This window comes from Camellia sinensis, chromosome 6 (genome assembly GCF_055761805.1).
Source record: "Camellia sinensis isolate YWXY chromosome 6, ASM5576180v1, whole genome shotgun sequence".
Classification (NCBI taxonomy): domain Eukaryota; kingdom Viridiplantae; phylum Streptophyta; class Magnoliopsida; order Ericales; family Theaceae; genus Camellia; species Camellia sinensis.
The window spans coordinates 106161489-106187121 of NC_138966.1; the positions used below are offsets into that span (position 1 = coordinate 106161489).

The following is a 25633-nucleotide window of genomic DNA, read 5'->3' on the forward strand; positions in this document are numbered from 1 at the left end:
GGTTGAAGTCAGCCACCGTTGGTGCGTATGCGCATTGACGGAATTTACTAACCAATCCCAAACGGTATGGATGGTTGACATACTTCATTTTGTCTTTCAAATTCCTTTGTAAATGTTGCATACAGAATGCGTGGTGTGATGTGGGGAATATAACTGGTATGGATTCCAAAAGGCCAACATGACGATCCAAAACAAACGTTAACGACCGAGACCCATCAACTATGTTGGCAAGATTTTGTAGGAACTATTTCCAATTTGATGCATTCTCCGAATCAACAATCACAAAGGCCATTGGAAATAACCCTGCAAGACATAAAATCAAAATAATAAAAAGTGTGTGTATGGCACTCCCATTGTTAGATTTCCCATACGTTACCAACCCACATAACTCAACACGCATGCACGTCACTCCATAGCAGCCCCTGTGTTATAAAGAAATGGGAACATTATAGCATGGTAATTAAAATGGTAACAACACATAACCTTTGTTCCCATCTTTAGCAGTAGCGGCGAGCAAGTTGCCCTTGAATCTCTCTTTCAGAAAAGTACCATCCAAAAACAGTAGCAGGCGACAATAATTGAACCCGTCTATACATGCTTTGAATGATATGAAAAGCCTATTGAACCGACGTGTGTTGCTCCCATCGAACTCTAGATTTACATAACTTCTCGGATTATATTCCATAACGGCATTGCTATACCACCGTAATTGGTCAAACGAAGTGGAATGATCATCGAAAAGTTCACCTCTCGCCTTCTCAACACCTAACCAAGCTACGCGATAACTAACTTGCAAACCATAATCTTTCTGAGAATGGAACTTGACATTCGTTGGGCGAGTCAACGGTTTTTCACGTACACGTTCTGCCATGACATCAACAACCAGTTCGGAACCCATCACGGGATTATTTATAGTCCGCACAGCAACCCCGCATATATGCCTGCTGTTCCATTTCCTCAAATAAAAAAAGCCATTCACATTCATCCCTCTAGCATGGACAGACCATGGGCATCCCCTTGACTCATTAAAAATGCACACCGCTGTAATTTTAACCGAGTCATTTTTCTTAAACTTAAATTGGAACCTACATTCAATAGCATATTTGCTGAGAACTTTCTGAAATTTCGCTGCCCCTCTTTGAAAACACTACCCTACATTGTTGGTGCCAAATGCCCATGATTCCAACAACAACACCCTCCGTGTGTGCATGCAAAAATTGGGTAACTAGTCAACATGTTCATCAACATTATCTGTCATATCACCTACCTCCCCAGATATACGTCCGAGTTGTTCATTATCACTGACGGCCCGGTGACATTTGTCCCCCGATAACTCCTTGCACAACTCCACAACGACGTCAACGTGGTCCACCCAGAAAGACTTGGCAAGGCACATCATGTTTTGGAAATCCAATTCGTTTTCCATGTTGAATTTATTGTACCCGACAATCCTGAAAAACATAAACACTGAACCGGGACATAGCCCCCCGAATCATTCACAAAGATGATTAACAAGTCTACCATATGTGAATGTCGCGTCAATCTTGACGGCAACGTTATTACCACCATACAAACACAACAACATTAAATTATCCCCCATACCTGCAACTGAAAACAACAACATATGTGATTAAACCTTTGAAAAACAAATACAAATGACATTGACTTATGGAGAACCAAATATAATCCCACCACCCCATCTAGTTCCCTTCACATTCACATCACATCTGACCACACAGCACATCCCCATCCCCATCCCCCACACACGCCACTATTGTAAAAAAACAAGCAACCATAACACCAAAAACATTACATGTGTGCAATTACGATCACCAATTCCTTTCGTTCGCTGTCTCTCAGCGAAAAATCCATGCACAAATAATCTTTAAGGTTTGATACACTATAACCACGCACACACGCAGCCTTCAAATACATATAGAAGATTGTGCCCCCACAAAAATCGTCCTTCACCACCCAAAACGTAATCAATGGGATTGGCATACCAGGCAAAAACATTACCACGAATAATCACAAGGCAAAACAGTCATAAAATCCACCCAAAATCACCCAATGGGATCTTCTGGATAACATTACCAAACAAACGGGACTTCTACGAGTATTAAAATTAAATGAGGATCTCTTTGTCCTAAACCCTTCCAAATGGGATTTCCCAATAATTATCCCTTATATTTATATAGATGCTTATCAATTTGATTCTAGAACAAGTAATTCTAATCGAACACAATTTTTGTACTAAAACAAATAATAACATGAAATTGTCAGTGGGACTTGTATTATATGAAGGTGTGAAGTTTTTTTTTTTTTTTTTTCCAGAAAGTTTTGATCAGTAGATGCATTTTTATTATTTGAAACAATCATTGGTTTTGTTTAAATGACGTGTTATTTACCTTAAAAAAAAGAAAAGAAAAAAAAAAGGGACTCCAAAACCATTCACTTAGCTTTGTTTAATTACAAAGAAAATTAGTAGAAAATAAAAGTGATAGAAAATGAAATGAAAGAAAATAAATAAATAAAGGTATTTAACTCTGTTCAGTGATTATTTTGTTTTGAATGTAATTACATGATTAATGAAATTGTTTTATGAGAAACATAAATTATTATTTTGAAATATATGTGTATATATATATATATTACCCACAGCTGTCAATTGTCAAAAATTCATTGTCGCAAAAAAAGTTGTCAGCCCCAAAAAAAGTCGTCAAAGGTAGCTGGTGACTAGTGGTAATATATGGACATATAGGTAGATTAAGTAGATAGATAGATGACACGTGAATAGATAAGTAATGCTTGGACAAATAGATGACACTAGACAAGTAGGTAGACAAATAGCTAACGTGGACAGGTAAATAGAATAGTAGTCAAATAAACTAATAGATAAACAACCTTCATTGCTAATTGCTAAGGATGAACAGGGGATTGTCAAAGGTTCCCTTTCCATCTACTTTTTTGCACATTTTTCATAAAAAGTCAAAAAATCATTCCAAACATACTAATATTTTTAATATATTTTAGGATAAAATACAATTTTAATCCTATGCATTATTTTTCATATTAGTCATTTGAGTTTCATTTTTGTCATTTTTGTCTTCAAAATTATCAATTTGAGTCAATATGGTCTTAGGTCTAACTTCTGTCTACATTGATAACATGAATCTGGATAAAAAGACAATTTTAGTACCTAAATTATTCATTTATTGTAATTTAAATCTCTCAAGTTTTAAATTTTGTCATTTTGATTCTCAAATTTGAGCAAAGTTAGTAATAATTCAAATTAACAACTTTGAAAATCAAAATAACAAAATTTAAAACTTGAGGGATTAAAATGATAAGAAACTCATATTTTAGGGACCAAAATTATCTACAATCTAAAGATAAATATTTTTCCTGTTATCAAAGTAAACGAACGTTAGAGATAGAATCAAAGTGACAACTTTGAAAATTAAAATGACAAAAAAAGCATATTTTATCAACTAAAAGTCTCTTATCCCACATTTATGGGGTATTTTTGGGCTAAAATAGCCAATAAAAACAAAATAGGTTTAAAATAGTCAATTTATATACTATTATAATTGCAAAATGTTGTCATCTCATTAAAGTTGAAAGTTGCAATTATTTTTTCTAGTTTTTTTTTTTTTTTTTTAAATTTTGTTAATACTTGTTACAATATGATTGGTTTATAAATTAATTTTGTTACCCAGGACTTAGAACTAACAAATTTTATATTCTTAAAATAAAATTTCAAATTTAGATTCTTACTTAAATTATGGTGCTATAATTGGAATGAGATTAATATTTGTCTCTTAAATTATGCATCATTTATTAAATTATAAAATAAATTTCAAATTTAAATTATTCTTCAAATTATATCACTACAATTAAATGAGATCAATATTCACGTGCATCATGATGATGTGTCATAATATTATTGGTCTAAACATAATTTGTTTTAAATATACGTGTTCAAATTATTAATTGCTATTAAAAAAATTTATTTTAATTATTTTGGTTTTAAATTTTGTAAAAAAATTTATATCTTTCTAAACTATAAGGACTTGAATAATAATAATTTTTAATGTACATTTTTTTTTTGTAACAAAAGACAAAAATATTAAGAAAATGAATAATTTTTTTAACACTTGCCAAACATGGTGGATTCTGTTAATTTTTTTTTTATCTCAATTGTCAATTAAAAAAATAAAAATAAATAAAAATATTTTTGGCTTCAATAGCTAAGAAGTGACTTTTGCTAAAATCAAATAGAAATAAATGCCTTTTTTTTATAATTAAAAGTGATGGTTGGTAAAACTTATTTTTTTTAAATAAAAAAATGAGAGTTACATGTGATAATTTATAGTTCATTTACACTTTTTTTAGCATTTCTCAAACATGATGGATCTTGTTAATTTTTTTAATCTCAATTGTCAATTAAACAAATAAAATAAAAATAAAAATATTTTGGGCTCAAATTGCTAAAAAGTAGCTTTTGCTAAAATAAATTAAAAAGAAACGTTATTTTACTATTAAAAGGGATGGCTTGTGAATTTTTTTTTAATAAAAAAGAGAGAGTTATAAGTGATAACTTATTGTTCATTTAGAACTATTTTCAAATTAAATGAGAATACTATATTAAATTTTCTTCCTACCCATTTTTTATTCAAATAATTTTATTTTTTAAGAAGTTTATTTTTATTCTATTTAATATTTTATTGTAATTTTTAAATTAAAAAGAATTTTTGAAAATTCATATTTAAATAATTTTATGCTATTATAAAAAGTAATTTTTTTAATATCAACTTATTCAATGATCCCCTTGTAAAAGATGCATTTTAAAGATATTTTCAAGAAAAAATCTATTAGAAAATCTTAAGTATATTACTTTTGCTTTTGTTTATTAATATTAAATTTTTAATTAATTTTATTTATTATTTAAAAAAAATTACCAAAATAATTTTATATATTTATATATACAATTTTGTTTTAGTTGCTCAGGTTATTTGGTGTTTCTGTCCACATTTAATCAAATTTAACTTGAATTTTGAATTTTTGCATAGATTCTTACTTGATTAAAAACTATATTGTCCAATCTTTAAAAAATTTCAAGCTTAACTCGAGTTGGTTGAGTTGAGCTCACCTAAGTTCACTTACGTTTTTAGTTTTCTGTTTATATTTACAAAAATTTTAAAAAACTCAAATAAAAATTTGTTTGGTAAATTTTTTATTTATAAATCAGTGGTCTCAATTTATAAATTTGGCCAAAAAATGTAAACTTAAAAAATGTGTTTCCGTTTTGAGTTTTGAGTTTTTTTATTTTATTTTTTATCACCTAACACTAGCCACCACCCGCGATCTTTTTCCACCACCATCTTCTGCCACCACCACCTACCACCCACCCCCCATCACCACCTGCCACCACCACTCACCACCCACATGCCACCACCACCCGCTACTACCACCCACCAGCCACTTACTCGCCACCACCACCCACCTCTCGCCACCACCACCACCACCCACCACCCCATTTACCCGCCACCACCCACCACCCGCCACTACCATGCACTGCCCGCCACCACCACCCGCCACCCATCTACCATCACCATCCACCACCCGCCACCCACCTGCCACCACCATCCACCACCCGCCACCTACCTGCCACCACCATCCACCACCCGCCACCACCAGCCACCTACCACCTGCCACCCACCTGCCACCACCACCCGCCACACACCACCACCACCACCCACCACCCATCTGCCACCCACCTGCCACCACCACTCACCACCCACCACCACCACTACTACTACTACCACCACCACCACCACCACCACCCACTCGCTACCACCCACCACCTGCCACCGTCACCCACCCACCCACCACCACCACCACCTACTACCACCCGCCAGCCGCCACCTACCACCGCCACCCACTCGCTACCACCCACCACCCGCCACTGTCACCCACCCATCCACCACCACCACCACCCACCCGCCCGCTACCCACTTGCCACTATCACCCGCCATCCGCCACCCACCTGCCACCACCACCCGCCCCCACCACCACCACCACCACCACCTACTCGCTACCACCCGCCATTGTCACCCACCCACCCACCATCACCACCTACCCGTCACCACCACCACCACCACCACCCACTCACTACCACCCACCACATGCCACCGTCACCTACCCACCACCACCGACCTGCTACCACCCGCCACCGTCACCCACCCATCCACCACCACCCACTCGCTACCACCCGCCACCGTCACCCACCCACCCGCCACCACCACCCACCACCACCCGCTACCCACCACCCACCGTCACCACTTTCCACCACCGTCTTCCGCTGCCACTTGCCATTTCTCACTCTTTTTTATATTTTAAAATTTTTTTAAACATTTTGTCAATTATCAAACGCGTTTGTAGTTTATGTTTTTCTGAAAATAAACAAAAATCAGTTTATAAAATTTTTATAAATATAAACTGGAAAAGTAAACGTTACCAAACAGATATAATTGAATTTGTGACAAATTAAAAATTAATAAATAAATTGTTATAAAATTATAGAACTTAAATTGTAAATTTTAATCTTTTTTAATTTACATACAAAAATTTAACAATTTATATGTTTTATAAGAAAATATATTATTAATTTCTTACCTGCCGTGTATAGAATAGATTACCACTAGTAAGATAAAATAACACATGTAAAGTATAATTATTTTACTTTTTAGCAGTTCTACTTACACCACAAAATGGACTTCTTACACTCATTTTCTTTTTACACCATTCCAAATTTTTTCTCATTACACCTATTATAATATCCAATTTACGCTCATCTTCTCAATCCCAAACCCTACCCCACTTCCAATCACCACCTCCGGTACCACTCCGGACGCGCCTCTGAGCTAAACCCCAATCTGCTTTTATCGGCGACCAACCCTATAACCTCCAACTATTGTGACCCCTCTTTCTCTTCCATTTCATCATCTTCTTATTTTTCCAGATATGAGTTCTCAGATTTGGGTTCTCTCTTTCTCTCTCTCTCTCGTGTTTCATCGGCGGTGGTAGTTGGCAGAATGGCTGGACGCGATGGCGGGGTGAGTGTCGAGGATGTTCGCGATGGAGCGGTGGGGCTCTCTCTCACGCTCTATCAGTGGTGGAAGAGGGCATAAAAGCTTGGGCCGTGGGATGGCAATGGGGATCCTATGGGTTTGTAGAGATCCAGCCCAAATATATGGATTTTTTCCCTTTTTTTTACCATAGGATTAATTAAGTGGGTTTTTAAAATGTCGGGAATGGGTACCCCCCATTTCCCCATATGTTAGGGTTCTCATTCTCAATCTCACTCTCAGACAGCGAAGGCAACAATCTCCATAGGTTTTGCAAAGGCAACGATCTGGCGGCGGCGATCTCCGTCGGCGTTACCACGGTGGTTCTCAGCGTGGTGAGTTTCTCTATCTCGTTCTCTCTTTCTCTCTCGTTCTCTCTTTCTCTCTTGTTCTGTGTGTGTTTACAAATTCATCTATTCGTTACTTTCTCAACTTCCAAACAGAGTTGTTGCTTCACAGAGTTGTTGGCACTCTTGCAATTGGCGAAACCTGTCGAAGAGACTTACGCATCAATCAGCAGAAAATACGGTTAGCTTCACAGAGTTGTTGCTTTGATTCATGGAAATTTTAACTCAATGTTGTTTAAAGCTATGGATTTAAATCAGTTGTGAATTCTGACGCATTTGGAAATTGTTAGCTTTGATTTCTCATGTGGAAGATGAAATTGATTTACTGTCTATTATTTTCTTGGGACTTTGCTATGTTATGTTATGTTAAAAGGGTTCAGGGTCAAAATGGATTGCATAAAAGCTTTGTTACAAAAATGGCAATTGCCTCTTCAAATGATCAAGATCAATATAGCTACTCCTTAACTTTTTAAGCAAATAGGTCATCTCTGTTTTGATGATTGGTTGCTTTATATAGTCAAAAAAAAAATGAGTGTTTTAACATTTCCATTGAATAAGAAGAGAGAGAGAGAAGAGAATGTTGAGTGGAAAGTTGATCCCTTTTAGCTTATAGAGACATAAATAGGGGTTTTTAGAGAGAGAGAGAGAGAGAAAGAGAGTCTTGGGATTTTAGGGATTGTTTCAGGTACTATTCCAATCTTTCAATTTTACTTTCATCAATATTGATCAATACTGTTGAATTTTCACTTTGTTGTGTTGATCAGCTGTTGAATTGGCTAATGCTCCTCTGTTCATGTAAACTAATAAAAGAATGGATCCATTCTCCTAAGATCTGAAAAAATAAAATAAAATAATGAAGGAAAGAAATAATAAGCCCCATATTTTTAGTGTAATTACACCGACATCTCTTTTAGTAAGGTAAAGTGATTGGAATTAATGGACATAATGGTGTGAAGACACAGATAAACAAAGTAAAGAGGGAATTTAACCAAATCTTGCCCGAAGCCATTATAAACCATCAAATTCTCCCTCCTTTTCTCCTTTTTTTTTTTTTTTTTTTTTTCCTTCTTTCTTTCTTTTTTATGTTACTCAAGAATTTAAGGAAGAAGCAGAAGTTTATAAATGATTAAATTCATTCTTTTTTTATTTTTACTCAATAATGTAAAAAGGAATGAGAATGACATTAGAAGAAGAAGAGGAAGAACAAGAAAGAGCACGTTCGGTCAATGGCAACGATAGAAGAAGAAGAAGAAAAAGAAGTAAAAAATGATTCATGGTTATGACTGGAGGCTCTTGGAGAGGAGGAGTGGGAAGAGGGAATGGTCACTGGAAGTGGAGATGGACAGATAGGGCAGTCAATTAAAACTAAATACAATTAAGGATCCTCCTATTTGCAGTATTTGCACCTGACTATATACCACAACCTAGTTTGAGCTTTCAAAGAGCATTCTGAAAGAGAGCAAACTGACTATATATGCACAGCTAGTAGGAGGAAGTTTGATATCAAACCAGAAGAGGGCCTTTTTTTTTTTTTTTTCTTTTTTCTTTTTTAAATAAACAAACAAACAAATGACGAATAATATCGGAAAACCAAAACCATAAGTTACTGTTAGCTCCCACAAAACAAATTAAAGCAACTGCAACTCTAGCACCCTAAAAAATCAGCATATATAAAGTAAGGGCTGTGAGATACTACAGAAAACTACATAGCAACTCTAGAATATTCAAAATTAGTTTCAATGCATGAACCAAAAACTTGTGATGTACACTGGAATTGGATGTATAAGCAATTATCAACTGTAAAGAGCAATTATCAACTGGAATTGGATGTATAAGCAATTATCAACTGTCTAGCATCATGTCACTCATGTTCTTCACTATATCTATCTTTAGAAGTTGACATGATTTGTATGATTTTAGAAGTTGACATGATTTGTTTGATTGCATGCTTATGTGAAGTTGCATGCTTATGTGAGATACTAGAATCTCTTGAGCATTGGGTGTTGTTATAGCTTTACTATGGATTCTTGTGTATAAACTAATTTGGTGTTTGTGCAAAATTTGAGTTAATTGCGATACATTATGAAGAGTTTTTACATGCATATATGCCTGTCCTCTAAAATTCATCTGTACTCAGATATCATTGCACATACACAGTGAGTATTGAGTTTCTAGAGAATCTTGTAATAATCGAAAGTATCTTTAGTTGCTTTGGAAAGGCCTTTAGACTTGAATTGGATTGATCCATATTTGAGGCTTGCGTGTGGCAGCTTTCCCCCAATAGAGGTATTCTTAAAACATGAATGGCCACTTATGGACTATGTTATATGAACTCTTCGGTTTTTGGGAGGTACCCGTGTTGACAAGATACGGGTACGGGTGCAGGATACGGCCGGAATATGGCTCTTTACAAATGGATACGGGAGAAGAAACGAAAGAGGAGAGAGCAATGAGAGAACCTGGTTGCCAACTTCAAAAGAGCAAGACATCGATCCCTCTGGTCGCATCCTTCAAGTTTGTCTTCGTGGACTTTGACTTCGTCTAGCGCCCTTTGATTTTGACTTCAACTTTATCTTCGACGAGCACGACTGTAAGCCCCCCCCTCTCTCTCTCTTGCTCTCTTTCTCTTCCATTCCATTGACATTGATCTGCCTTTTGATTTGCCCCTCTCTTTTATTCTTTATTTATTATATTTCATTCATCTATTTTATTCTTTTTATAAAAATATTTATAAAAAAAATTGGGCTGAACCAGATAAATAAAATAAAATTTTGGGCCTACTAAAATTTTGGCCTACAAATCTTTTAATATCATGGGCTGTTATGTAGCTAATTTATATGTTTGGCCCATAAATAATATATAAAAAAATTATTCGGTCAATTTTTCAACTCATTTTTATATAAAATATATATTTAAAAAAAATTATAAGACGTACTCCCGTATTCATATCCAAATCCAAATCCAAATCCAAATCCGGATTTGTATCTACGTATCCTTCATTTTTAGTTTTGAGTTGTCTGACCCTTAGATATGCACCTGCACCTGCACCCGATACTCGCACCCGAGTCCGTGTAACATAACTTGTGGAATGTTGTGAAAGCTAAATAGCATATTGCACACATCCACTGGATAAAAACTTTATTTGTGTTAGAAGGCTACATGTTCCTATAGAAGTTGATCAGCATGTGCTTGTTTAACAACTCGGGTTTGTGCTTCAATGCCTTAGGTCCAAATGATGGGCTTGACTTGTGTGTATTCCTTGTCCCTTGAACATCTCATAGCACCTTGAGATATTTCTGCATTCTAGATTTGCCTGACACTGTGCTCACTTATACATTTTGCGAGTGATAACACAAAACTTGATTGTTACATTGGATAAGCACTTGGTCTTGTCTATGCTCTTAGTCTTATGTTTCTAGTTGAATCTCATTCAAGCATGTTGATCATCTTAGTTTATAAACGAAGATATACATAAAATAAGCTATACAGTTTTCTCATTCTTTTCAAGATTTTGTGTATCCTAGGGGGAGGATTTTTGTGCATAAGTTAATTTCCTAAGAAGAATTTGGAAAGAGGAAAACGATTACCTTGAAATCGCAGCGATCTATTGTTGTTCCTACCATGTCGATCAACCACTGCCATTTGCAATCTATTGCCATCTATGCATTTCTGATTGAACCCTCTTCTCATCTCCTGCGCCCGACCACTCCATGTTAGCATGTGATCTTTATCATTCATCACTTGACCCTTCATTTTGGTTCAACGATTGATACCTACAATATGGCAATTGAAATTGCTCCAGTCTCTTTAAAGACACCTGCTAATGGCTCATTTCTATGATCAATCCCCCTATCCTTTGCAACCCGAAAGACTAGCACGTTAGCTTATTATCTTTCTAGATTCATTCTTCATCTAGAAAGTCCTTTTTCTTTCTTCTTTTTGGATTACTTCAGCTTGTTTGGTGTCTCTGCCGAAAGCCAGACATAATTTAATTTGGATTTTTGAATTTCTACCCAAGCCCGCACCAAGTTCAAAAATATGTTGCACAAACCGTAAAAAATTTTGGGCTGGGATTGGGATGAGCCTGCCCAAGTTGCACCCCTACTTCTCAAAGTCTTTTTCCCCCGCTAGTAAGTCCTTAGTCTTTCTATAAAAATGTTTAGTTTCTAGTTGTGTTTGTTGTTCTCATGGTTGTGGGCATCCACATCCAAGACCAAGGTATGCGGGCATCCCCATAATCTTTCCATGCACTGAGTAAAGTTGCACCATCTGATTTGATATTTTCCTTAAAAAATAAGTGTATAAAAAGATATAAAATTATGTATTGAAAATGTAATTTTTTTTTTTTGGGGTCATTATGTGATTCTTAAACAATACATGGGCAACCAATATACATTCTACTGATCAACTTAATTTTGATATGAAGAATTTACCAAAAAATATGTCAAACATGTGTATTAGATTTTAACCTAAAAAAAATACATTTCTAATGCAAAGTTGTTTAAAGGTAAATACACACACAAAGTCTATTAACCTAGGCCTTAGATGTCAGCTTACTATTAACCTGGGCCTTAGAAGAATATACTAGGCTTGCACTTTGTGAAGTTACACAGAGAACAAAGTCTATAAATTTCATAGTTGTCAGCATTGACAAGTAGAATGAGACTCTTATCTTTATTCTCATTCAATTAATCAGTGCTTCAAAGTTTTGACCATCTATTAGAGACCAACAAAATAACAAATCGATCGTGCAGGATTCCCAAGAAATTCTTTTTTTTTTCTTTCAGAAGCAGATGATTAATCAAGAACGTGAATATTGAAATAAATAATAATACAAAACAACAAAACAAAACAATGAATAGGCATATGCAAGTGAGATACAAATTGTGACACACATGCTAAATGAGAACATTATTTAACGTGGAAATAGTAAAATGTGAGCTCAATATTGCTGATCAACTGACCAAAGGTCTCTATTTAGAAGCATAGAACCAGATCTATAGAGGGAGGTGGGCTTAAGTCCAACAAGAAGTTAACTGGGGAGGTAACCAAACTTTGACTAGAAAAACAACTCTTTACCGTTTTCAAATCATTATAGTCTCAGATCTATGTAAATTCTTCACCATTTTCAATTTTGTAACACAATAATATAGTTTAAATTTCTGTAAGTCATATTTTGAATTTCTGATAATTTTTGTTAATGAAAATTAAAAGCTGATGTTATATGCTAGCATTATATATATACCATCTCACACACCATCCAATTTCAGATATCAGATCTACACAAGAGCTTTCTACTCTATGTAACTATTTTCAACTTCACTATCATATAACAAGCTCTAATTCCATTCTCCCCCAAGTCACCATCCAATACATTATATCTCAAATTTCTTGGCCAATTGAGGTTCAAGACAAGTTCATATCCTCATGGTGAGGCTAGACTGCTGGATGAGAAAGGCTGTGAGCAACAGGGTTGCATCTTAGAGTCACAACAGTCTGTCATCACCTTCATGTAGGGAGGATTTGTGGCTTTAGAACAGTGATCACTCACCTCCCATTCTTATACTCAAATTTCTATGTTAATTTCTACTACTCTACTGAGCATATATGTTGTTTACCATTTCCTTCTAATTTATTGCATTGTTCCATATTATTATGTTTTGATTGTTGTTATCAACTTAGTATATTGTATTTGTTCCATAATCTTTTACTCAACTCAACATTTGTTCCTTAATCTATTTATTTTATAAACAGATAGATAATTTTACATTTTGCTTTTCTGTACATGCATTTTATAAGTGTGTTATACAGATTTAATAGCCCAAGTTGCCCACTAACATGTGGAAGAAATTTGGGGGAAAATCTAACCAGTTTCAGTAAACTTAATTTTTTCAGATCTTTTCCCATTTCTAATAGTTCGCCATCATCATTAAGCTTCGAAAGACCGTCATCGCATTTTTTTGCTTTTCTATCCAAGCTAAACGAAAATGGCCAGCTCTTCTTGAGAATTTGACTCCTCGTATCCATTGTATTGTAGACTTTACCCCACTTCCAGATTCCATATGATTCCACAATTTCATAGCCAAGAGTCTGTCAAAATAAATCAAATGAAATACATAATAATGACAAAAATAATCCATGATCAAAAACCAAAAACAAAAACCTTCTTAATTAATTCCATTGTCACGATCTGCCTCTATATGCAATGATGAACAGAAACAACTTTGCATACTCAGACCGCATCTAAACACATGCCAACAAAACAAAAACTCACAAAACTTAAATCATATTTACCTTCCAAATAAATAATCAAATAATTTTCTCAACAAACAAACCAAGTGAAATTACTATGGATTTATGGAAATTATTAGATAAGTATTTTACAGAGGACAATTGGGTGGCGCAACAATCGCCGAAGTCGGAGTGGAATCCTTGTTGACGATGCGAGAAAGGGACAAACCAACGCCGACAACCGTCGCAGTGAGAATTCGATAGGTTGACGAGGTCTCGTAGATGGGAGTTGAGAGTGTGTATTCAAAATGAGGGCTAGGGTTGTTTGATTGGAAAGTAAGGGCTGGGTAGGCAACCTTTTTCGCTATTTCAACTTGATTAAAAATTTGAGACACTTGCCAGCCGATCCTATTGGTCAGACTTATTTATTTATAAGTCCTTCATCTTTTTTCAATTATTAATATCTCAAAAATATCCTCACCTTATCTCATTCAACACTCAACCACAACATTGTTGTTATCATTGACCATTGAGCAATTCCCTTCGATCACCAACGACAACCTCCGACCTCCAGCGATGGTTTTCGGCGACCACCTCCGCCCACTATCTTTAATTATTGGCAACCACCTCCAATCTCCAATGACTTCCGGCTACATTTTTCCTGCCATTTTCTAACAAAAATATGTTTATCTCCACCACTACCCATGGGGAATGGGGATGGGGAATTAATGTCCACCCCATTAACCCCCATTGCCATCCCTACCGGTGGGAGAGAGTGAGTTGGAGGTGGCAGAGTCACCAAAAATGGAAGTGTGGGTAACCAGTAGTAGTGATAGTGGTGGTTGCCCGTGGAGAAGTTGGTGAAAAGGTTGGGTTAGGTAGTAATTAGGGTGAGGATTTGAGGGATTGTTTGGTAATTTTAAATAAAGGTAAGATCGTAATAAAATAAAATAAACATTTATGAGTGTAAGGTGATAAAAAGATGGTGTAAGTAGAATTACATTTCACTCTTTCTTTCACAACTATCAAATTAAGTTTAAAAAAATGACAAATTATGATAGTAGTCTCTATGTTTTGGTTCTCGTGTCATTTTAGTCCCTATAATTTCAATTGGCTCGATTTTGACATTGAATTTATGATATTGTCTCAATTTAGTCCAATTAGTGATGATTTTTACCTTTTTTTTTATTATGAAAATATAAGTATCACATGCCGTATTTTTAAGAGCAAAATTATAAATTTACCTAATGCAACGCTGTAAATTAACCTTAACAAAGAGTTATGCTACACCCCACCAATTTTAGACTCCCAAAATCAATTCTTAATGACATAGCAAACACTTATTAGATAGTTTTTATGTTTTAGTGGAATTTCTAAGTAGGAGTATAAAAATGGCCCTTAGCTTGCCCGCGGTCCGAGGTGGGCCCGACTCGTTTAGGCTTGTTTGGGCTGGGGCTTGAGCCCTGGGCCTAGGCCTGGGCCATCATTTTGAAGCCACTCAAGCCCCGGCCCGCCTGAGATCCAGTCTTTTTTAGTGGAAAATAATAAAATTTTTGTTGAAAAAATTTAAAAAAACAAAAAAAATAGTCAAGCTTAGGCTTACCGGCCCGAATACCCCTAGGCCTCAGCCTGAGCTTGAGCCCAATTTTTTGGTCCATGGATCGGACCGGCCTGACCCGAATTTTGGTGGGAGCTCGCGAGGCCTGCCATGGGTTAGGCCGGGCCGGGTCGGGCCAGATTTACACCCCTATCAATGTGACTTATGACATGTTACTTGTAGTTGGTTTAACTGTTCAAAATTAGCGGTCCAAATCATTTTCCCTCAACAAATTTACTGATATATTTATTTTTTTAAAAAAAACATAATGATATTATCAATTAGATTAAATTAACACAAAATTTAAAATTAAAAATAAAAATTAAGTCAATTAAAAATGTAATAATCAAAATAATATAAAGCGTAAAACATAAAGACTATCGATATAATTTGACAAAAAAAACACATTACCATTTTAAATATAAAACTTTTGAGGAATATCTACCAGCCAGTCCTGTTAAATGAAATTAATTACTCGTAAGTCCTGCTCAGTGTGTTTGGTTTTAGTTTTCTGAAAATTAAGTTTTTTTATTTTTCGTGTTTTTTTATTTTTAGTGAATATTTTTTAAATTTTAAGCAATTTTTTTACTTTTTTAAATGCACATTTGTTAGATGTATCTAAATAGTAAAATATTTGTGAAAAAATATTTTAAATTATTAATAAATATACAAAAATACGAAAAATATATTGAATTTTCATATTCTTTTTTTATATTTTTTAGTATTTAGTATATTTTTTAAAGATTTTTTTCACAAATATTATATTTTTTAAGTGTATTTATGTTAAGTGTATCTAAAAATTTAAAAAATTACCTAAAATATTAAAAAAAATCCATTAGAAACATTAAAATATGAAAAATAAAAAAAATAAAATATTTTAAAAATTATATTCTAAAACCCAGAACTAAACAAACTAAATTAACTTTTTAAATACATTGATAACTCATCAACTGTCCATATTACCCTCATTGCATATCTTCTCTACTTTCTATAATATTTTGCAAAGAATTTTTTTTTTCTCTCTCTCATCTATCATCTCTCTACACCACCACCACTGTCACTATACCTACCGCCACTATCCACCGTCAGCAACCATTGCTCGCCTCAACCAACGTCCCCTTCTGTTGTCATCAATGGTGCTCACCTCAACCACCGCCCTTGTCCTTCTCCCTCGCTGCCATCATCGCTCACCGTAGACCACTATCATCCTCCCTCGTTGCTTGCCATCGACATCACCGCCGTTGCCACAATCCTCCATTACCAATCTGTTGTCTTGGATGACAAACTTTGTTAATGGCTTCAAATCTAGGTATTTTCAATGCAAATCTACTATCTTCAGCTCCAATCTGGTACTGTACATGGTTGCTAGTGAGATCAAGACTCTTTTAAGATCTTGTTCCTTATCTCTTCCATTTGTCTCTCTTTATTTTTCAAAGTAGATCTACTGCATATTTTTTTATCAGTGACAAATTTATCAGTCTATTTTGTTATGTATATGTATAAAAGGAGGTGTCTTGTGAGTAATGAGTGTGACTGAGTGAATTGGTCAGATTTGACATATGTAATTTTTTTACAAATCGCGTACTGATAAATTTATCGCTGAAATGTTTAGTGAAAATTATCACTGAATGTGTCTTTAATTATTTTCTTGATCTTGTATCTATGGTGGTGAAAACTGATTATGAACATTTTTTTGGGTAAAATTTTTATTTTTTCTTCTCATCTCTCTCTATTTTCCTCATCTCTGTGTGTGTTATTGCTACCAAATTTGAGTAGGTAGTGGTGGAGATAAACATACTTTTGTTAGAAAATGGCAGGAAAAATGTAGCCGGAAGTCATTGGAGATTGGAGGTGGTTGCCAATAATTAAAGATAGTGGGCGGAGGTGGTCGCTGAAAACCATCGCTGCAGGTCGGAGGTTGTCGTTGGTGATCGGAGGGAATTGCTCAACGGTTAATGATAGCAATAATGTTGTGGTTGAGTGTTGAATGAGATAAGGTGAGGATATTTTTGAGATATTAATAATTGAAAAAAGATGAAGGACTTATAAATAAATAAGTCTGACCAATAGGATTGGCTGGCAAGTGTCTCAAATTTTTAATCAAGTTAAAATAGCGAAAAAGGTTGCCTACCCAGCCCTTACTTTCCGATCAGACAACCCTAGCCCTCATTTTGAATACACACTCTCAACTCCCATCTACGAGACCTCGTCAACCTATCGAATTCACTGCGACGGTTGTCGGCGTTGGTTTGTCCCTTTCTCGCATCGTCAACGGGGATTCCACTCCGACTTCGGCGATTGTTGCGGCACCTAATTGTCCTCTGTAAAATACTTATCTAATAATTTCCATAAATCCATAGTAATTTCACTTGGTTTGTTTGTTGAGAAAATTATTTGATTATTTATTTGGAAGGTAAATATGATTTAAGTTTTGAGAGTTTTTGTTTTGTTGGCATATGTTTAGATGCGGTCTAAGTATGCGAAGTTGTTTCTGTTCATCATTTGCATATTGAGGCAGATCGTGACAATGGAATTAATTAAGAAGGTTTTTGTTTTTGGTTTTTGATCATGGATTATTTTTGTCATTATTATGTATTTTATTGGGGGATTTGGTGATAGCCCCCTCACTATCTAATTTGTCTTTCAAAAGGACAAGAATTATATAAGTACTTTCAAAACCCCCTAATATTTTAAAACTTGTTTCTTTTACTATATTACCCTCATATCTATCAGCTCTCCTATTAAGTCATCTTCACTATATATTTCAGAGTAAAATTTTATTCTGTATGAAAGTAAAATTTTACATTCTGAAACTAAAAGTAAAATTTTACTCAGTATGAAAGTAAAATTTTACTCTCTATGAAAGTAAAATTTTACATTCTGAAACTAAAAGTAAAATTTTGCTCTGTATGAAAGTAAAATTTTACTCTGAATAAGAGTAAAATGTTACACTCTGAAACTAAAAGTAAAATTTTACTCTGTATAAAAGTAAAATTTTACTCTGTATAAAAGTAAAATTTTACTCTGGTTCTGTCAAATGAAATTAGATACAAAACAACAAAAATATATAAAAAACAAACAAACAAACAAAAACAAAACAAATTAATCAACAAATCAACATATCTAATTGAGAAGAAAAACTTCTAAAACTCGTTCAACAATCACAAATCTCAATGAAAAGAATACATGTGTTCAACAACACATACACAAATATATATATATATATACACATATATTCAAAACTCAAATATGTGTTTAAAAAAATACGTATAACCAAACAACTCCACCAAACATGCCTCAATTTAGAGACGATCTGTTTCTCCTCGTAGACGATCTCCTTCGATTCCGGCACCGGAGGACAAATTTCCGGCCCGTAGTTGATTTCATTCCCGATGTTCTTGATGAGTTCATCGTAGAGATCAGTTTCGGCATTGTTGATCGCTGGAGTTTCGCCTGATAACTGACCGGACTTGGCTAGGAGAGTGATGACGATGACGTTGCTATCATCACCGGAGAAGAAGAAGTTACCAAAATTGTCGAGAAATAGAGCTTCAGATCTGGAAGGGAAAGAGGGAGGAGAGAGACAGAGAAGGTGGGGAAAAAGTGGGTGGAAAAGGTGGGAAAATTTAGTTGAAGGTATAATAGTCTAATAAAATATTTAAATTATAAATTTTGTCCTTTATGCAAGACTTTATAACTATGAGGGGGTTTAAAAAGTATAATTTTTTTCTTAGTCCTTTTAACAATAAAAGGAAGGTAAAGGGGGTTTATAGCCAAATTTTCCTATTTTATTTGATTTATTTTGACAGACTCTTGGCTATGAAACTGTGGAATCATATGGAATCTGGAAGTGGAGTAAAGTCTACAATACAATGGATACGAGGAGTCAAATTCTCAAGAAGAGCTGGCCATTTTCGTTTAGCTTGGATAGAAAAGCAAAAAAATGCGATGATGGTCTTTCGAAGCTTAATGATGATGGCGAACTATTGGAAATGGAAAAAGATCTGAAAAAATTAAGTTTACTGAAACTTGTTAGATTTTCCCCCAAATTTCTTCCACATTTTAGTGGGCAGCTTGGGCTATTAAATCTGTATAACAAACTTATAAAATGCATGTACAGAAAAGTAAAATGTAAAATTATCTATCTGTTTATAAAATAAATAGATTAAGGAACAAATGTTGAGTTGAGTAAAAGATTATGGAACAAATACAATATACTAAGTTGATAACAACAATCAAAACATAATAATATGGAACAATGCAATAAATTAGAGGGAAATGGTAAACAACATATATGCTCAGTAGAGTAGTAGAAATTAACATAGAAATTTGAGTATAAGAATGGGAGGTGCGTGATCACTGTTCTAAAGCCACAAATCCTCCCTACATGAAGGTGGTGACAGACCGCTGTGACTCTAAAATGCAACCCTGTTGCTCACAGCCTTTCTCATCCAGCAGTCTAGCCTCACCATGAGGATATGAACTTGTCTTGAACCTAGATTGGCCAAGAAATTTGAAATATAATGTATTGGACGGTGACTCGGGTGAGAATGGAATTAGAGCTTGTTATATGATAGTGAAGTTGAAAATAGTTACATAGAGTAGAAAGCTCTTGTGTAGATCTGATATCTGAAATTGGATGGTGTGTGAGATGGTATATATATAACGCTGGCATATAACATCAGCGTTTAATTTTCACTAACAAAAATTATCAGAAATTCAAAATATGACTTATAGAAATTTAAACTATATTAGTGTGTTACAAAATTGAAAATGGTGAAGAATTTACATAGATCTGAGACTATATTGATTTGAAAACGGTAAAGAGTTGTTTTTCTAGTCAAAGTTTGGTTACCTCCCCAGTTAACTTCTTGTTGGACTTAAGCCCACCTCCCTCTATAGATCTGGTTCTATGCTTCTAAATAGAGACCTTTGGTCAGTTGATCAGCAATATTGAGCTCACATTTTACTACTTCCACGTTAAATAATGTTCTCATTTAGCATGTGTGTCACAATTTGTATCTCACTTGCATATGTCTATTCATTGTTTTGTTTTGTATTATTATTTATTTCAATATTCATGTTCTTGATTAATCATCTGCTTTTGAAAGAGAAAAAAGAATTTCTTGGGAATCCTGCACGATCGATTTGTTATTTTATTGGTCTCTAATAGATGGTTAGAACTTTGAAGCATTGATTAATTGGATGAGAATAAAGATAAGAGTCTCATTCTACTTGTCAATACTAACAATTATGAAATTTATAGACTTTGTTCTCTGTGTAATTTCACAAAGTGCAAGCCTAGTGTGTTCTTCTAAGGCCCAGGTTAATAGTAGGCTGACATCTAAGGCCTAGGTTAATAGACTTTGTGTGTGTATTTACCTTTAAACAACTTTGCATTAGAAATGTATTTTTTTTAGGTTAAAATCTGATACACATGTTTGACATATTTTTTGGTAAATTCTTCATATCAAAATTAATTTGATCAATAGAATGTATATTGGTTGCCCATGTATTGTTTAAAAATCACATAATGACCACAAAAAAAAAAAAAAAAAATACATTTTCAATACATAATTTTATACCTTTTTATACACTTATTTTTTAGAGAAAATATCAAATCAGTGGGATGGTGCAATTTTACTCAGTGCATGGAAAGATTATGGGGATGCCTGCATACCTTGGTCTTGGATGTAGATGCCCACCAACCATGAGAACAACAAACACAAGTAGAAACTAAACATTTTTATAGAAAGACTAAGGACTTACTAGCGGGGAAAAAAGACTGAGAAGTAGGGGTGCAACTTGGGCGGGCTCATCCCAATCCCAGCCTAAAATTTTTTACGGTATGTGCAACATATTTTTGAACTTGGTGCGGGCTTGGGTAGAAATTCAAAAATCCAAATTAAATTATGTCTGGCTTTCGGCAGAGACACCAAACAAGCTGAAGTAATCCAAAAAGAAGAAAGAAAAAAGGCTTTCTAGATGAAGATAATAAGCTAACGTGCTAGTCTTTCAGGTTGCAAAGGATAGGGGGATCGATCATAGAAATGAGCCATTAGCAAGTGTCTTTAAAGAAACTGGAGCAATTACAATTGCCATATTGTAGGTATCAATCGTTGAACCGAAGTAAAAGGGTGAAGTGATGAACGATAAAGATCACAGGCTAACATGGAGTGATCGGACAGGAGATGAGAAGAGGGTTCAATCAAAAATGCATAGATGGCAATAGGTTGCAAATGGCAGTGGTTGATCGGCATGGTAGGAACAACAATAGATCGCTGCGATTTCAAGGTAATCGTTTTCCTCTTTCCAAATTCTTCTTAGGAAATTAACTTGTGCACAAAAATCCTCCCCCTAGGATACACAGAATCTTGAAAAGAATGAGAAAACTGTATAGCTTATTTTATGTATATCTTCGTTTATAAATTAAGATGATCAACATGCTTGAATGAGATTCAACTAGAAACATAAGACTAAGAGCATAGACAAGAACAAGTGTTTATCCAATGTAACAATCAAGTTTTGTGTTATCACTCGCAAAATGTGTAAGTGAGCACAGTGTCAGGCAAATCTAGAATGCAGAAATATCTCAAGGTGCTATGAAATGTCCAAGGGACAAGGAATACACAAGTCAAGCCCATCATTTGGACCTAAGGCATTGAAGCACAAACCCGAGTTGTTAAACAAGCACATGCTGATCAACTTCTATAGGAACGTGTAGCCTTCTAACACAAATAAAGTTTTTATCTAGTGGATGTGTGCAATATGCTATTTAGCTTTCACAACATTCCACAAGTTATGTTACACGGACTCGGGTGCGAGTATCGGGTGCAGGTGCAGGTGCATATCTAAGGGTCAGACACTTCAAAACTAAAAATGAATGATACGTAGATCCGGATTTGGATTTGGATACGAATACGAGAGTACGTCTTATATTTTTTTTTAAATATATATTTTATATAAAAATGAGTTGAAAAGTTGACCGAATAATTTTTTTATATATAATTTATGGGCCAAATATATAAATTAGCTACATAACAGCCTGTGATATTAAAAGATTTGTTGGCCAAAATTTTATTAGGCCAGAATTTTAGTAGGCCCAAAATTTTATTTTATTTATCTGGTTTAGCCCAATTTTTTTTATAAATATTTTTATAAAAAGGATAAAATAGAGGAATGAAATATAATAAATAAAGAATAAAAGAGGGGCAAATCAAAAGGCAGATCAATGTCAGTGGAATGGAAGAGCAAGAGAGAGAGAGAGGGGCTTACAGTCGTGCTCGTCGAAGACGAAGTTGCAGTCGAAGTCGAAATCAAAGGGCGCTAGACGAAGTCAAAGTCCACGATGACAAAGTTGAAGGATGTGACCAGAGGGATCGAAGTCGGCGACAGAGGGATCGATGTCTTGCTCTTTTGAAGTTGGCAACCAGGTTCTCTCATTGCTCTCTCCTCTTTCGTTTCTTCTCCATGGTACACTTGCGGAAAACTCCTTGCCGAGAGCTTATGCACTCTTAAGGATTAGTCGAATTTTGATCTGGACACCCCGGTGCCAATCAATAAAAATGTATCCCACATATATTTGAGCTATGCCTATATCTTGCTCATCCTTGTGAATCAATGAAGTCCTATGAACTCCCCCTTGAATGAAGCCGGAGTTCAAGAGGTAATTGGTTAACCGGTCATGGTTTTGGGCTATACAGAGTGTTCCTAAGCGTTTAGACATGGTTAGGACTTTGTGGATATTTGAAATATTTGGTTACTCCATTTAGACTTCTTGTAGAAGGACATTGAGAAAGGCACTATTGACATCCATTTGGTACAAACTTGAATATTAGATGACAAACAATGGCAAAGAGCAGTTGAATAAACTCAAGTTGAGCCATGGGAGGAGCAAAGGTCCATATCCTCAATTTGGGTATAACCTTGAGCAACAAGCCTTATAGCCAGGGTATGGGTAAGTCTAGACAAGACTCATCCACCATAATGTTGACAAACTCCACAATAGTGGATGTGTGAAGATTGAAAGCTCTATAGTCACTGTAATTCCCCTAGAAAGATTTGCTCATCACTACTAAAGTCAAATTTACTCACCATCCTTTATATAGCATTTACTATAAAAGATTCAGAACTACTTGATAGTTTGTTTGGTTTTCTGTCATTCTACAACTCATGAGGAGTTTGAGAGGTGCCTAGTCTAGGGTAAAGTCTATTCACAGTGTAGTAGGTAGTATTCATGACCTTGACCCTTAAAATGTTTTACAACTCTCTTGGAGTGTAGCATCACTCGAGCCATCTCTTGAAAAGTTCAATTCATCCTTTGAACAACCTCATTTTGTTGTGGGGTGTGTGAGGCGGAAAACTCATGCTTGATCCCTCTATTATCACAATATTTGGCAACATTAGAATTTTAAACTCTTTGTCATGGTCACTTCTCACCCTAGAGATTGAGAACCCTTTTTCTGTTTGGATTCTTGACTGATGGTCTTGAAATGACCATACACATTAAACTTTTCTTGAAGGTAGGGGTGGCCATGATGGCCCACCCAACCTAGGCTGCTATTTTTAGAGTTTGAAAAAAATATTTAGTTTATAGAATCAGGATAGACTGAGATTTTGTGCCCATTTAATATTCGGTTTGGGCTTGGGATAAGGAGTTCTAGGGCAGCCCATCCTGGCCTGCCTATTTGTAGAATATTTGTTGTTATTTTAGGTATAAAATAAAGCAAAAAGTTATAAAAGGCAAAAAAGGTATATATATACTTTTTTTAGGGCTTAAATTAAAACATATGTTAGGAGACCATATTTATTTTACTATTGGATTTGTTAATGTTTTAAATTCAAATAATAATTAAAAGGATCTAAATAATTTGTTATCCATATCTAAAAAATTAGCAGTCCATATCTATTGGGGCGGGTTTGGGATTTTGAAGGTTTTTTTGCGGCCAAGCTTGGAATGGTTAGATTAGGCCCAATGTTGGGCCAGGCCGGGTTTGAGATGACACATATTCTCTTACTATATAGTGTAAGCCCGACTTGGCCTGGCCTGGCCTGGCCTGGCCCAAGGTTTGTCCACTCCCTACTTTAAGGTATCCAACCCAGGTGTACCTAGAGCAATCATCAACCACCACTAAGATATACTTCTTTCCATTTAGACTCTATCGTAGAAGGTTCCATGAAATCAATGTGTAACAAGTTAGAGGTTTAGTAGTAGTGTGATTTCATGAGTCTTTCTGTGTTTGAACTTGATTTGCTACCTAATTTGACAAGGTTCAATGGCTTGACCTTTACCATTCCCCATTCCAGCTATACTCTTCACAAACTCATTGCAATTTTCAACGAATCACCAAAATTAATTTGCTCCGACCTCTGGTGCCACAACTCTACTGCGTCTAACTTTACCCTCTTACAAGTAAGAGATTTATCAGAAATAATGCAAATTAACGGTTGTTAGAAGTCCTAGCATTTTTCATTATGCATGCACTAAAATCATCAAGAATAGAGCAATCATTATTATTAAATTCCCCATGGTGATCATTGTCACAAATTTGACTAATACTCAGGAGATTAGTGTTCAAACCCTCAACATAGAGGACATTCTTCCATTTCGGTAGACCAAGAACGTTAACGATTCCCTTTCTTGGGATTTGAGCACGATTGCCATCTCCAAAGGACATAATTCCTTGACGATTTTTCTTGAAAAGCCAAGCAATGACTTATCTCTAGTCAGGTGTCTCAAACAACCACTATCAAAGTACCACGTAGAATAATGGTGTACTTGAAGTGCATTGTGTACCACATAACAATGTAACTCACGTTTCTAACCCAAACATTTTTGACTTTTAGTTTATTAGGTTTAGATGAGTTATTTTGTCAATTGTTGTTCTTTCCAGTTTTCTTTCCTTTTTTGTTATTCGTAGGTTTCCGATTGACGAACTAATACTTATTATATGATCTATCCTGCCAATTCTAGCAGCATAATAAGGCAACTTATTTACCTCATGACTAAGGTTCTTAGATTGATTTGTTACAAACTCTAAATGGTGAAAAAAACTAGACTTACCAGAACTACCTCTATTTAACTGACCTTTAGAAGGAGACTTAGAGAATCTATCCTTGTTCGACTTGTGACAATTTGGTCAAATCTTAGTTGCACGAAGCGGGAGCAGGAGCAGGGAAGCGTGAGCCGATAGAAGTTTCTTAGGTTGGGAGCGCCTCGAGGAACGATAATATATATATATATATTTTAATAGTTATTTTAAAAATATATTTATTATATAAAGGTGAGTTAAATAGTTATTTTTAAATATATTTATTATTTTTATCTT

General features: G+C 35.0%; 2 protein-coding genes across 15 annotated transcripts in view; one reads left to right on the forward strand and one right to left on the reverse strand.

Annotated features, from left to right (window-relative positions):
• Positions 1 to 244: 244 nt before the first annotated feature.
• On the reverse strand, positions 245 to 898 carry LOC145793472 (uncharacterized). The gene is made up of 2 exons (XM_082876304.1): positions 484 to 898; positions 245 to 303 (listed from the first exon to the last, which is right to left on the reverse strand). Exons 1-2 carry the CDS (start codon positions 896 to 898, stop codon positions 245 to 247), a joined length of 474 nt encoding a protein of 157 aa, XP_082732430.1.
• A 5816-nt stretch (positions 899 to 6714) lies between these two features.
• LOC114281515 (uncharacterized) overlaps positions 6715 to 25633 on the forward strand; it is a 44892-nt gene continuing 25973 nt past the window's right edge. For 5 of the 14 annotated variants that reach the window (XR_014332740.1, XR_014332733.1, XR_014332738.1 and 2 more), the window contains exons 1-2: positions 6715 to 7465; positions 7574 to 7658. Coding sequence is in view for 3 of the 14 variants with exons in the window: in XM_082874376.1 (XP_082730502.1) it covers positions 7340 to 7465; positions 7574 to 7658 (211 nt within the window). In the remaining 11 variants the exon portion in view is untranslated. Of the gene's footprint in view, positions 7466 to 7573; positions 7659 to 8646; positions 9026 to 9747; positions 10068 to 12747; positions 18523 to 19114; positions 24038 to 25633 lie in introns of those variants that run through there. The other 9 variants (XR_003635935.2, XR_014332741.1, XM_082874377.1 and 6 more) reach the window with 7 other exon arrangements.